The sequence below is a fragment of the Natator depressus genome, chromosome 2 (assembly GCF_965152275.1).
Source record: "Natator depressus isolate rNatDep1 chromosome 2, rNatDep2.hap1, whole genome shotgun sequence".
Lineage (NCBI taxonomy): Eukaryota > Metazoa > Chordata > Testudines > Cheloniidae > Natator > Natator depressus.
In genome coordinates this window covers 221,668,959-221,684,520 of record NC_134235.1, presented here as the reverse complement: position 1 = coordinate 221,684,520, position 15,562 = coordinate 221,668,959, and the positions used below count along the sequence as shown (strand labels likewise).

General features: G+C 45.4%; 1 protein-coding gene across 1 annotated transcript in view; it reads right to left on the bottom strand.

The window, feature by feature from the left end:
• The window catches only part of LOC141981921 (uncharacterized), a 108,277-nt gene extending 97,409 nt beyond the window's left edge, over nt 1-10,868 (bottom strand). Inside the window, 2 exon segments of the mRNA XM_074943543.1 lie at nt 9,245-9,733; nt 10,313-10,868. Of these exon segments, the coding sequence (XP_074799644.1) occupies nt 9,245-9,733; nt 10,313-10,868 (1,045 nt within the window).
• Between the last annotated feature and the right edge of the window lie 4,694 nt (nt 10,869-15,562).

Below are 15,562 nucleotides of genomic sequence, written 5' to 3'. Positions count from 1 at the left end.
AGGGACCAATTTCTTTCTACTGCTTATAAACTATTAAACATTGTTCTTATTTAATTTCATTTATGGCGTTCATCCCATTTCTTCAATTTGTCAAAACTACTGTTTTTTATCAGTACTTGGACATCTGGCTGGCACCAATGTTAATAGTAAAGTTGGGGTTGGGAATTTTTTGACTTACTGTTTTCTGTTGGAAAATGCCAATTTTTCTCAAGAAATAGATTTCTTGACTCAAAATATTTTTGAAAAATAAAGTTTTGAAATTGTTGGAATTTTTTTCACACCATTTTCTAAATGAAAAAACACTTGTTTTGCAGTTCAAGACAAGTTTTTGTTTAAAAAATGAACCTAATTAAAGTAAAAAAATTATAGGTTGAAATCAAAACAAAAGATTTTAAAATCATCAAAATGAATTGTTTCTAGATTTTTTTTTTTATACTCAGTCCATGAAAATGTTTGAGATTTTGACTTTGTCCCAATTTGGGATGGGAAATTTTTTTGAAATCTTGGACATTTTCACAGGACTGCAAAACAATTTCCTATGCCTCTGTAGTTAATAGAGCTTAAAGCTGATATATCTGTAAGGGGACTCTTGTCCCCTTACTAAAACTCATTGGGGGTATTTTACTGGCTGGCTTCCAGTACCCAAAGAAAGGGGAAGGGTCGATGGGAAATCAGGACACTGAGACTGACAGTCCCCAGGAACAAGGGGGAGAGGTCAATGCTCCAGGTCAGCCTGATTGACAGGGTAGGCAGGCTAATCAGGGAGTCAGGAGGCTAGGGAGGTCCTGTCTTCCTGGGTCCCACAGAGCAGGTCAGTGCAGGGAGCGGAGTTGCAGAAGCAGCCCACAGAGCAGACCTGTAGTAACCAGAGCCAGAGGGGCCAGAGAAGCAGCCCAGGAAGCTGGAGGCAGAGCACCAGTAGCAGCAGTAGCCGTGCTGAGGCAGAGTGGAGCCGGGGCTGGAGCTGGAGCAGTTCACAGCCGGGTGTGGTGAGCAGCTGGGCAGAGCGAGGGGGAGCCTGCACAGCGGGCCCAGCACAGGGAGACACCCCCAGCCAAGACGCCTTGCAGGCCAGACTTGGAGGGGGAACATAACCCCGATGGGGTAGGGGCGATGCTGGGAAGAAGGGTGCTGCCACCTAGAGCAGGGGCGGGCAAACATTTTGGCCTGAGCGCCACATCGGGTTTCCAAAATCATATGGAGGGCCAGTTAGGGGAGGCTGTGCCTCCCCTTAACAGCCAGGTGTGGCCCACCCCCCGCTCCCTATCTGACTGCTTCTCGCCCCCTGATGTCCCCCCGGAACCCCTGCCCCATCCACCACCCCCTGCTCCCTGTCCCCTGACTGCCCCCGGAACCCCTGCCCACCCCCTACCACCCGATCCAACCCCTCCTCTCATTCCTGACTTCCCCGCCGGGACCCCTGACCCATCCAACCACCCCTTCTCCCTGACTGCCCCCCACCCCGGGACCCCTGCCTCATCCTGAGCAACAGACTGTGAACTTCCCTTACATTCCAGAGACTGCTGGTTGTGATGTTCCCATGCCACAAAGCAAGGTTATGTGTTTTCTTTTAACCTTTCTCATTTTTTCCTCATTTTTTAAAAGTTGATTGCTGTTTAATAAATTGTATTTGCTTTGAACTGTAGGTAATAATCAGTGAGTCAGGGAAGCATCCAGTGCAGAGAGAGCACTCTGGAGTGAGGACACCCTAGCCCCTGCCCTAAGTGGCTATGACAAGGTTTGGGGGTTGAACCCCCCAGGAATCCTGGGCCCAGCCTTGTTGGAGTTACAAGGACTCTGCCACACGGGAGAGTGGAAGAGGAGTCCTGGGTAAAGGAAATGGAGTGAGGACTCAGATCCTTTTGCTAGCCCATTTCACTGGGGTAGTGTATAAGCCAGGAAAGTTCCTCACAATAGCGGGACCATTCCCTCGCTTACATATCAATAGCCTAACATTGTGCTATATATTGTAATGTATGTAGTACATGCGCAGCAATATCCTGCTGACACTTAGCTGTCCATTTTATTCTTCTCATTAAATGTGGGTTATGTGGGGAATGTCTCAGGGCCTTAGTTAAGTACCTGGATGAAAACCAGTTATCTCAACCCAGATAAGACAGAAGTGATGCTGGTAGAAAGCAGGGAAAGCACTTCAAGGATTTAGCTGCAGCTTTGACTGCACTCTCTCTTGAAGGCCTAGAACAAGGCAAGCTGATTGTCAAGATGTTGCATAGCAGCTTCTGGTTTCATTGTTACTCTTGGAGTCCCCTATAGCAAGAGTAGCCAGAAATGCCTCTTCACAACTTTAGCTAGCTAGGATGCTGCACGCTAATCTATCCGATGCAGACGTAGCCACAGCAGTCCATGCCTTAGTCATCTGGAAGTGCAAAGCTGGGACGGTGCAGACAAGAATTAGGCCTATTGTATCCACTGCATATTCTTCATCCCAGTGTTCTGGAGTTTTTATTTTTCCTATGGAAATGCTCACTCACAGACGGCGCATACCAACGTTCTCTGAAGAAAGACAGTCTCTGTTAACACTGATATTTACCAGAAATCTCCAGTATTGCACTGCACTGAAGGCAATCTTTATATTCCTGCATATATCTGTCTCAACCAACAGTATGGGGCTGCAGATTACACTGTTTGGCACTATCTTGGAAAACTATTGAGTAATTTTTCAATACTTTATATTCTAATCTTTCTACTGTAGTTTGCCGTATAGAAAGGGAGAATGGTCATGTCTCTCACTGTGATCTGTTTGCAACCCCAAGGTTCAGACCCCAGGGCCAGCCTACCAGCCCCTTTCTTTCTCCGATTTCTGTAACTCAGAATTACATATTGGTTTCAGTAATTTTCACAGTATATACTTCGCTCCAATCTGATACACAGAGGCAAACATAGCTCAGTAGAGTATCTGGAACATCCCCCGTTGTGCTTGCACATGCACACATAGCAGTCGACTGCAATCAGGCACAGTGTCTTTACAAGAGGAACAGAGAGGATAATTCTATGCTGATCATGATTCATGCCAAGAGGCACTGGAGTAGTAAATCCTTTGGAAGTGGCATAGCACTCTCCTTCCTATCTCAAGCGAGATGATGGAGGAATGGTCCTTGAGTTCCTAATGAGTTGTCTTTTTATTGCTACACTTGCAATCTACCCAGAAAGTACAGCTAATGCAAAATATGCCTTCCTGCCTCCAAAATGTACCAGAACACTGAGTACGTTGCTCCTGTGTTCAATTCTTCACCGTGGTTTCTGGTTCAGTTCTCGATGACGATCAAAGCACTGATGATCCATAAAGGCCTTAATGGTCCTGAACATGTGCCTCACACACTGTACCCCATCACATCAATTAAAATGCACGTCTAGCTGCCAGCTCCCATGGTAACTTTGTCTGAGGCATCCCATCCTATGAAATTTGTTCTCCTTGCCTGTTCATGAGGATGCAAGGCTAGTGAGCATCAACGCATAATGCAAGAGGTACTCATTTGGCATAGCTATTATCTTTCTCCTTTTCTGTCATAGTGCTATATTTAATTTAACCTAATTTTGTAGATAAGTACTTAATGGTTATAGCAATGGGAGCTCTGCCGTTGATGAAGGGTCAGGTTGCTCTCATCCTTATGGCTTTTCAGGGGCCCCTGGCAGTGCAACTGTAGGGGGAATGGTATATGGGGGACATGCAGAGATCAGCACTGGGGTAGAATTCCCTGTACTAATGCATGGGGCAGATAGGGACAAGGATGGGACTGGAGCATCCACTGATAAGCAAATCCACTAATGCTCTCCAACCATGGAGAGGCTGCACTGGGGCTGCAGGCAGCTGACTCCGGCTTCACTACTGCAGTAATGTCTGCTGCTGAGAAGGTCAAAAACTGCTGTATAATCTAGGGGCAATGGGGTTGGGGAGGAAGACAATTCCTTCTGCATATCTCCAGCTTCCATTAGCTGCTTCTTGACTGGGGCACTGAGGGCTGGATTTGGGTTGAAATTTCTCCAACTAAAATCTCCTATTCTCAAGTTTACACTTGCTAGCCCATCTCCTTGGAACTGCACAGGACTGGATGTGATTCACGTCAAAGCTTATCAGTGCCACTCAGTAGTCTGGAGTACATTATGAATGATGCAAGGTAGTTTGGGTCACAGGAATCAAATCAAGATCACTTGACTTCAGAATATAATTTTTCAACATGAAGATTGAAATCAATCAACACTGTTCAAAATTCTTTGTGTCTAGTATTCTTTGCAAAATGCTTTGTTCTTAGGAGACTTATAGATTTGCTAGCAGGAGAGTCTTTTAAATTGCTTACTAACCTTCTGACAGTGGTTCTGAGGACCAGTTACTATGTCAGCAGATAACATTTAGATCAAATGACAAGCCTGCTTTTTTTCCTTCCCTTTCAAAAGAGAAAATCACTACATGCATCCTTCAACAAAAGAACAACCCTCTCCAGTGGCTTTGCGATGATATGGGAGATCATCATATTCGCAGTTGTGCACTGGCCTGGAATTTAACAGGCTAGTTATCTAGAGGAACATTTTAAAGTATTATACACAATGCAGCTTTATGGTACTCAGCTAAAGGCCCTGAAGGGCATCTTAAAAATAATATGCAGACTGGCTTCTGTGTATTGTACCATAAAAGTTTGGGAAATTATAATTTTCCTGTGGGCAAATTTTCTAGTGATCAAATGCTCCACTCTCCTGTGGAGCGTACAAAATAGAGAAGCATACAAAATTTGCAATTGCAAAAGGGTGGCTGGTCTTCCGAAAAGACCCAAGTATATTGCTGAAGAAGACTGTTAGAAATGTAAAATGCAATGGAAATTGGGCTGAGAAGTCCCCTTTTATTATAGGCTAATTAACCGTGTGGGGATCAAGTGAAATGATTTACGGGCAGTCCTTGCTAAATCCCATAGGCTGATTTAGTATCTCCTTCTCCCACTCCTTCCTGGATTCACTTAAAGTTGGAACCCTCTTCTCAGGTCCTGGAGACTCAAGTGTAATATGAAACCAGAGGATTCCCTTAGGGCTAGTCTACTCTAGAAGCGCTATAGCGGCTGCACCACTATAGTGTATCTGGTGAAAACACTCTATTGCAATGGGATAATAAAACCACCTCCGTAAGAGGGGGAAGCTATGTCAGCAGGAGGTCTTTCCCGCCGACATAGGGCTGTCCATACCAGTGCTTAGGTAGGTGTAACTTTCATCACTCGGGAAGGTGGCTTATTCACACCCCTGAGCGACATAAGTTATATCAACATCAGTGATAGTTTGTACAATCCCTTAGTCTGAGCTTCCCTGAAGTACTAAGACAGCATTGCTTCTCACACAGTTCTCAAGCATGCAGCATACCTAAACTGCCACCCAGCAGTTGAGTTCACATGGAGTTCACAATTTATGTGTGCTGTGGGAAGGCAGGTTTTCGATTGTAAGTTTGTTTGGTATAAACAATTGTGTGGGTCTTGTAAGTGAAATGTGTTTGAGGAATCCAACTCTACTAATTACTGTAAGAATTGTATCCTCATTATTAATCTGCAAATCATACGGTAAAAGCAGGTTGGCAAAAATGGCGAATGAACTGACTCAATTAACTTAGGAACATTTTGTTCCTCTGTTGTACTGTGCCATTACATCTGACAGTTTTGCTTCTCTTCCGATCTAATTACAGATTTTTGGCAAGCATCACAGTCTTATAGATTTTGAAAATCTGAACCAAACCTGGCCCAAAGCAATTGCTTCAGATAAAGAGTGGAGCTGAACTTGCATTTACATCTTAAACAGACCAATTTGTTACCATGAAAATTATTGACTTCTGCTTGGTCAGTATGCAGATATTTTACATTAAGTGGTCATATTACATATTTGAGGATTTTCCTAAGAGGTTTTTTTCTGTTTTTATTAATAGGTAAAATGTTGAAAGACCAGAATAAAAATAGCGGAATCAATTCCAGGCTTTCATGTTACACTACTATGTGTTATCTAATACTTCAGTCTTATACTCAATGAACTGGGGGTTTTAAGATTAGGACTGTGTGAAACTGAACAATGTTTCTATGTTGGAGAATGGCAGGGCTCAGCCTTCATCCCTTCTCTGTCTAATCCAAGCAGGATGGAAGAGTTTTACCTTTTCTTAGCTGCTTTTCTGTTCTCATCCACCATTGGGTCCAGATTCTCTCCTGTGTTGTGACCACTTTGCATCATCCCATTGGCACAAAGTGGCCCAAAATCCTGCATAGGTGCTTATGCAAGAATTGCCCAGTGAGCAGGAGTATCCTCTAGTGGTGTAGAGCTGGTATAGCGTTTCCTAGACATAACCCCCTCTCTACTGCTGGCATAAAATATGTTGCCCAGTTGAAAGAGGTGTAGCTAGGATTATGTCCGGCTCATCCTTAGGGTATGTCTACACTACGGAATAAGGTCGAATTTATAGAAGTCGGTTTTTTAGAAATCGGTTTTATATATTCGAGTGTGTGTGTCCCCACAGAAGTGCATTAAGTGCATTAACTCGGCGGAGTGCTTCCACAGTACCGAGGCTAGAGTCGACTTCTGGAGCGTTGCACTGTGGGTAGCTATCCCACAGTTCCCGCAGTCTCCGCTGCCCATTGGAATTCTGGGTTGAGATCCCAATGCCTGATGGGGCTGAAACATTGTCGCGGGTGGTTCTGGGTACATATCGTCAGTCCCCCCCTTCCCTCCCTCCCTCCGTGAAAGCAAGGGCAGACAATTGTTTCGCGCCTTTTTTCCTGAGTTACCTGTGCGGACGCCATACCACCGCAAGCATGGAGCCCGCTCAGGTAACCGTCACCGTATGTCTCCTGGGTGCTGGCAGACGCGGTACGGCATTGCTACACAGTAGCAGCAACCCATTGCCTTCTGGCAGCAGATGGTGCAGTATGACTGGTACCCGTCCTCGTCATGTCCGAGGTGCTCCTGGCCACGTCGGCTGGGAGCGCCTGGGCAGACATGGGCGCAGGGACTAAATTTTTGGTGACTTGACCAGGTCATTCTCTTTAGTCCTGCAGTCAGTCGTATTGAACAGTCTAATGGTGAGCAGGCAGGCAATACGGATTGCTAACAGTCGTATTGTACCATCTTCTGCCGGGCAGGCAAGAGATGACGATGGCTAGCAATCGTATTGTACCATCTTCTGCCGGGCAGGCAAGAGATGAGGATGGCTAGCAGTCGTACTGTGCCATCTTCTGCCGAGCAGCCATGAGATGTGGATGGCTTGCAGTCCTTCTGCACCGTCTGCTGCCAGCCAAAGATGTAAAAGATAGATGGAGTGGATCAAAACAAGAAATAGACCAGATTTGTTTTGTACTCATTTGCCTCCTGCCCTGTCTAGGGGACTCATTCCTCTAGGTCACACTACAGTCACTCACAGAGAAGGTGCTGCGAGGTAGATCTAGCCATGTATCAATCAGAGGCCAGGCTAACCTCCTTGTTCCAATAAGAACAATAACTTAGGTGCACCATTTCTTATTGGAACCCTCCGTGAAGTCCTGCCTGAACTACTCCTTGATGTAAAGCCACCCCCTTTGTGGATTTTAGCCTCCTGAAGCCAACCCTGTAAGCCGTGTCGTCAGTCGCCCCTCCCTCCGTCAGAGCAACGGCAGACAATCATTCCGCGCCTTTTTTCTGTGCGGACGCCATACCAAGGCAAGCATGGAGTCCGCTCAGCTCACTTTGGCAATTAGGAGCACATTAAACACCACACGCATTATCCAGCAGTATATGCAGCACCAGAACCTGGCAAAGCGCTACCGGGCGAGGAGGCGACGTCAGCGCGGTCACGTGAGTGATCAGGACATGGACACAGATTTCTCTGAAAGCATGGGCCCTGCCAATGCATGCATAATGGTGCTAATGGGGCAGGTTCATGCTGTGGAACGCCGATTCTGGGCTCGGGAAACAAGCACAGACTGGTGGGACCGCATAGTGTTGCAGGTCTGGGACGATTCCCAGTGGCTGCGAAACTTTTGCATGCGTAAGGGCACTTTCATGGAACTTTGTGACTTGCTTTCCCCTGCCCTGAAGCGCATGAATACCAAGATGAGAGCAGCCCTCACAGTTGAGAAACGAGTGGCGATAGCCCTGTGGAAGCTTGCAACGCCAGACAGCTACCGGTCAGTTGGGAATCAATTTGGAGTGGGCAAATCTACTGTGGGGGCTGCTGTGATGCAAGTAGCCCACGCAATCAAAGATCTGCTGATATCAAGGGTAGTGACCTTGGGAAATGTGCAGGTCATAGTGGATGGCTTTGCTGCAATGGGATTCCCTAACTGTGGTGGGGCCATAGACGGAACCCATATCCCTATCTTGGCACCGGAGCACCAAGCCGGCGAGTACATAAACCGCAAGGGGTACTTTTCAATAGTGCTGCAAGCTCTGGTGGATCACAAGGGACGTTTCACCAACATCAACGTGGGATGGCCGGGAAAGGTACATGACGCTCGCATCTTCAGGAACTCTGGTCTGTTTCAAAAGCTTCAAGAAGGGACTTTATTCCCAGACCAGAAAATAACTGTTGGTGATGTTGAAATGCCTATATGTATCCTTGGGGACCCAGCCTACCCCTTAATGCCATGGCTCATGAAGCCGTACACAGGCAGCCTGGACAGCAGTCAGGAGCTGTTCAACTACAGGCTGAGCAAGTGCAGAATGGTGGTAGAATGTGCATTTGGACGTTTAAAGGTGCGCTGGCGCAGTTTACTGACTCGGTTAGACCTCAGCGAAACCAATATTCCCACTGTTATTACTGCTTGCTGTGTGCTCCACAATATCTGTGAGAGTAAGGGGGAGACGTTTATGGCGGGGTGGGAGGTTGAGGCAAATCGCCTGGCTGCTGGTTATGCGCAGCCAGACACCAGGGCGGTTAGAAGAGCACAGGAGGGTGCGGTACGCATCAGAGAGGCTTTGAAAACCAGTTTCATGACTGGCCAGGCTACGGTGTGAAAGTTCTGTTTGTTTCTCCTTGATGAAACCCCCCGCCCCTTGGTTCACTCTACTTCCTTGTAAGCTAACCACCCTCCCCTCCTCCCTTTGATCACCTCTTGCAGAGGCAATAAAGTCATTGTTGCTTCACATTCATGCATTCTTTATTCATTCATCACACAAATAGGGGGATGACTACCAAGGTAGCCCAGGAGGGGTGGTGGAGGAGGGAAGGAAAATGCCACACAGCACTTTAAAAGTTTACAACTTTAAAACTTATTGAATGCCAGCCTTGTGTTACTTGGGCAATCCTCTGTGGTGGAGTGGCTGGTTGGCCGGTGGCCACCCCACCGCGTTCTTGGGCGTCTGGGTGTGGAGGCTATGGAACTTGGGGAGGAGGGCGGTTGGTTACACAGGGGCTGTAGTGGCAGTCTGTGCTCCAGCTGCCTTTGCTGCAGCTCAACCATACACTGGAGCATACTGGTTTGGTCCTCCAGCAGCCTCAGCATTGAATCCTGCCTCCTCTCATCACGCTGTCGCCACATTCGAGCTTCAGCCCTCTCTTCAGCCCGCCACTTACTCTCTTCAGCCCGCCACCTCTCCTCCTGGTCATTTTGTGCTTTCCTGCAGTCTGACATTATTTGCCTCCACGCATTCGTCTGTGCTCTGTCAGTGTGGGAGGACAGCATGAGCTCGGAGAACATTTCATCTCGAGTGCGTTTTTTTTTCTTTCTAATCTTCACTAGCCTCTGGGAAGGAGAAGATCCTGTGATCATTGAAACACATGCAGCTGGTGGAGAAAAGAAAAGGGACAGCGGTATTTAAAAAGACACATTTTATAAAACACTGGCTACACTCTTTCAGGGTAAACCTTGCTGTTAACATTACATACATAGCACATGTGCTTTCGTTACAAGGTCGCATTTTGCCTCCCCCCACCGCGTGGCTACCCCCTCAACCCTCCCCCCTCCCTGTGGCTAACAGCGGGGAACATTTCTGTTCAGCCGCAGGCAAACAGCCCAGCAGGAATGGGCTCCTCTGAGTGTCCCCTGAAGAAAAGCACCCTATTTCAACCAGGTGACCATGGATTATATCTCACTCTCCTGAGGATAACACATGAACGGATGTTGCTTGAACGCCAGCAAACATACACTGCAATGCTTTGTTGTACAATGATTCCCGAGTACGTGTTACTGGCCTGGAGTGGTATAGTGTCCTACCATGAAGGACGCAATAAGTCTGCCCTCCCCAGAAACCTTTTGCAAAGGCTTTGGGAGTATATCCAGGAGAGCCGCGAATGCCAGGGCAGAGTAATCCTTTCACATGCTTGCTTTTAAACCATGTATAGTATTTTAAAAGGTACACTCACCGGAGGTCCCTTCTCCGCCTGCTGGGTCCAGGAGGCAGCCTTGGGTGGGTTCAGGGGGTACTGGCTCCAGGTCCAGGGTGAGAAACAGTTCCTGGCTGTCGGGAAAACCGGTTTCTCCGCTTGCTTGCTGTGAGCTATCTACAACCTCCTCCTCATCATCATCTTCTTCGTCCCCAAAACCTGCTTCCGTATTGCCTCCATCTCCATTGAAGGAGTCAAACAACACGGCTGGGGTAGTGGTGGCTGAACCCCCTAAAATGGCATGCAGCTCATCATAGAAGCGGCATGTTTGGGGCTCTGACCCGGAGCGGCCGTTCGCCTCTCTGGTTTTCTGGTAGGCTTGCCTCAGCTCCTTCAGTTTCACGCGGCACTGCTTCGGGTCCCTGTTATGGCCTCTGTCCTTCATGCCCTGGGAGATCTTGACAAAGGTTTTGGCATTTCGAAAACTGGAACGGAGTTCTGATAGCACGGATTCCTCTCCCCATACAGCGATCAGATCCCGTACCTCCCGTTCGGTCCATGCTGGAGCTCTTTTGCGATTCTGAGACTCCATCATGGTCACCTCTGCTGATAAGCTCTGCATGGTCACCTGCAGCTTGCCACGCTGGCCAAACAGGAAATGAGATTCAAAAGTTCGCGGTTCTTTTCCTGTCTACCTGGCCAGTGCATCTGAGTTGAGAGTGCTGTCCAGAGCGGTCAAAATGGAGCACTCTGGGATAGCTCCCGGAGGCCAATACCGTCGAATTGTGTCCACAGTACCCCAAATTCGACCCGGCAAGGCCGATTTAAGCGCTAATCCGCTTGTCAGGGGTGGAGTAAGGAAATCGATTTTAAGAGCCCTTTAAGTCGAAATAAAGGGCTTCATCGTGTGGACGGGTGCAGGTTTACATCGATTTAATGCTGCTAAATTCGACCTAAAGTCCTAGTGTAGACCAGGGCTTAGATGCTGTGTGAGAACCGTTGGGGCTGGTTGCAGCCAACCAAATTAAGATCAGCCCAGTTTATTTTGAGCAACTGGCCTGGCACACAACCAATCCAGGACTGCATGCCTTGTCTGTAGCAGAAGACTAGGTCCATATATTCTCTTAAAATGTAAGCACTTTGAGACGGAGACCCTATTATTATGTACTGTGGAGCATGAAACACATTGTCAGTGCTTAACATATAATAAAGATTATCCCTGTTAAGATATATGGCAGTCATAGTCTCCTCCAAATATATTAGTAAGATCACTCTTGGAAGCAGACAGTAAGGGCTACTGTATAATACTGGTAATTAATATTTTGGAACTAATTAACCACTGTATTATACTACTTTGATACCCACTTCACATAAATCTGAGTTGCTGCACCTCTGATTATGGGTGCAAATCAGTTAGATAAAGGTGCAACTACTGAGGTTATATTTGCAAACTAGGAGGCTGGATCTTAGCCCTGCTATAAATTTACCCACACATGTTTCCTTGAATCCAAATTCCGTAAGGCACTGCCAAAGACTGGACTATTTTATTTTGTCAAACACTTTCACTGCGCTGATATTCAGCAAAGCAGTTGGCAATCCAGCCACTGGGACTGGGTAGGTTAATTGAGAGTGCCCCTATGTAGTTCCACAGACATGGAGTTGGGAGCTTTTGATCTTTTGTCGCAAAAACAATCTATAACCACTCTACTCTTCTCCTTCTAGAAAACAGCTGCCATTATTTTGTCTTTTCAGTGTAGCTTAAACTCTGACTTGCTTGGAAGTTTAGCACAAAGGGGAAAAAATCTAGAGACTTGGGGTCTATTTCAGTGAAAATCATGTCCAGCTTGTACAAACTCTGCGGAAAGTTGAAGAAGCCACTGAAAATCCATACAAGTCAGGGCTTGAGAAGGTAACCATGAAGCAGAAGGCAGTTTTTGCTGAGTCATCCCTTCAAAGATTTGTTCTTGGTGGTGGTAATGAGGCTGGATTGTGTTAGTGCACAAGCATTTTCACACTCTGTATAATCTGAAGTGAGTCCTGAACCAATCACTAGAGAAGTGGCAGCTCCTAATAACTAATTGGCATTTCTTTCTGACTACCTCAGATGTGCTACACTCCAAGAGTTTACCACCAAGGAATATGAAAAGCATGTGGGTATCTTCAGCAGTGCTTAGCACTGGACTAACTCTGCTCCTACTGAGGTCAGTGGGAGTTTTGCCATTGATTGCAGTGGGAACAGAGTTAGGCTATCACTGAGTTCGGTTTAAAGAATCCCATCCATGAACTTGTTTCCCAAAAGAAAATCTTTACTAAAATTGGCCAAGAATTCACCTATAACTCTATAGCCATGCTGCTCTAACCAATGCACTCTCTAGAGTGGGCTATTTCTGTTTTCTAAATAAACCACTAGAGCACAAAGAACCACACTTACTTTTTTAATGAGTGTATTTTCTTTAAAAACCGATTAACTAGATTCAGATCCAAGAAAAAAAAAGGATTTTGTGTGTGTCTGAGATACACTCATTGTAGGTATAAATATATTCACAATGAAATTTCCTACTCCTTGGAACCGCCGCATTTGTAATCAGTGTTTGAAATGTTCCACCACAGCACTTAGAAGGGAACATGTTTTGTGTGTGACACTTTTATATATAAATCAGCCCTTCATTTTGAAGTGAAAAAATAGACACCCAGAAGACAGTATATGGTGATTAAGTTGTGGCAGCTTTCCCCCATCATCTTGCTTTTGTCTCAAGTTCACTAAACCCAGTATTAGACTTTACTGCTTTCAAATACAGCTCAAGTATAATAGCTGTTTGCTACATCCCTTTCCTTAACCTTCAAATCTTAGACAACTAATTATCAGTAGTAGGGCAGAGTCTGCAGGTCCTCCACAGCCAGAACTTCCACTGTGGTTAGAAGTAGGGATCAATGGGAGTTCCACGCATGGCGGCCTTGCAAGTGGTGCACCTGAAAGCTGAGCTATGGCTGCTTGAGTGTGGAATGAAGCAGAAAGGGTTTAGGGAGAGGTTGTGGTGGGTGTTTAGTCCTCCCATTTAAGAGGCTGCCCTGCTGCAGCATTGCCAAAGTCAATGCGGAACATTTCAGAGGGGCTATGTCCAGATGAGCTGGGGCCTTGAGCCCCATGCATTGCAATCATGAGGAAGATGTTACTGTGACAACAAGCTTCGGAAAGTCTGGCTGGACGTTATTATACGCTTCCTGCAGTACTACTGGGGGCATTATGCCAATTCCTGCTTTACAGGCATAACATCCTCAGCCACAGAAACTAGGGCAGTTCTCCCTGCCCACTTTCTTCCCAACTCCCCCAACGCAGCTGAGTCACTAGGAGATTAAGTGAGCTTTCACGGTTTATTTTCATCACATTATTGTTTATCATTTTAAGATACTCTTTTAAAAAGCCTTTTCCTGATAGGTATTCACTTGTTTATGAACTTTCTTCGCAAGCAGAAAATCATAATCATGGAGCAAAACATTTAAAGCTGGATTAAATACACAAACTGTTCAATTTAAGGCAGTGTAAATCTTCTTGGGTTCAATAAAGTTTATTCCATCTGTTTTTGTCATCTGCTATGACAATAATTTAGCATTCCCACATAACATTAAAATGTCACTCAATCAACAGAAGAAACACATCTGTGGACCGTTAGTAGTTAATAGCACAGTATTGCATTCAGCAAGCCATAATAATTAATTAAATTTCACTGCCATAGATGCTTGTAATTGTATAATTAATGTTTCTCCATAATCACATAATAAGATCTGTATGATTCATGCTCTGTGATAATCCGTACACACATTGCAAAACAATCGTTGTCATTTCTCTGTCTTCAAGAAACATTTTACTGCATAAATAAGAGATCCTGAAGTCTGATCATGTAAGTTAATTATGTACAGTAGAATTTCTTAATGTAAACAATTAATTATTTGAGCTGTTTCATTGCTAACTTTATATACGGAAAATATGAAGTATATTACAAGTAATGAGGCTTCCCAATTCTGGTTAACCTGCTTATCTATTTTCAGTTCTTATCCCTGACTGAAGAGAGATTTTACTTGCGAGTTCTTCTTCTAGGCCCTGTATGGTGGGAAGATAGGTGTTCTGAGTCTATAGATTTATCCTGCATATTCAAAGTAATCTTTCATTAGTTTATTGAAAGCTTTGTATTGCATTTAACATTGAATTGACAATGCTTAACTGGCTCATCTCTATCTGAAATGAGACGCAATCTGGGCACTTGGCTGGTACCCAGAGAAATGTAACCACTTTCAAATGTCACAATATAATAGATGATCTCTTCTATAGGGTTTTACTTGTCAGACATTTCTTTAAAGTGATGCTTAATGAAGGCAGAAATAGTTATATTCTTTTGAGTAGCATACAAAACATATATATATATAAATAGTATCTTTATAACAATTTGGATTTATATAGAGCAAGAAAAAGTGACATCACTATCATTCAGCTGAACAGTCTTCATGAGTCCAGACAGCTCATGACCCTATACTGTACTCAGTAGTTCTCAACTAGGGGTCTGCCATGAGCAGGTTTCAGGGGGTCCACCAAGTAGGGCCAGCATTAGACTTGCTGGGGACCAGGGCAGAAAGCCAAAGCCCCGCCACAAGGGGCTGAAGCCTGGGGCCCCAAGCCCTGCTGTCTGGGGCTGAAGCCTAAGTAACTTAGCTTCATGGAGCCCCTTGTGGCGTGGGACCTTGAGCTTTTGTTCTGCTTTCTACCCCCTAATGCTGGTCCTGGTTTTATAGGCAGAAAAACAATTGTTGTGGCACAAGCGGCCTGTGGAGTTTTAAAGCATGCTGACGGGAGGGAGGGGGGGACTTGGAAAGAAAAAGGTTGAGAACTCCTGCTGTAGTTAGCAGTGCATGCCATAATGGCGTAGTCCACACAAAGACCCTGTGCAGTGATGATAATCAAGACAGGTAGGGTTGTGTTGGTCAGTCATGGAGCTAGAAAGCCAGAGAGAACAACAGGATATGTCCTGAATTATCTTTTATATTAATTACAATTCTCTTCTTAAGTATGACAGAGACTAAACAAACCAGGGTCTGGATTCAAACTTCAAAGCTGATTCGTACCTCCACAGTGAGCAGAACCCAAAACACAGATCCAAAATCTCCTGATTTTTGGTGGGGAGGGCTTAATATAGGTGATCTGGATCCAAAGTTTATGGTTGTACTAGTTAACATCACTGAATATCTATTTCACTTACCACTCCTGCTCTGGTTTTGAATGTACTTTTAGCCATGCTT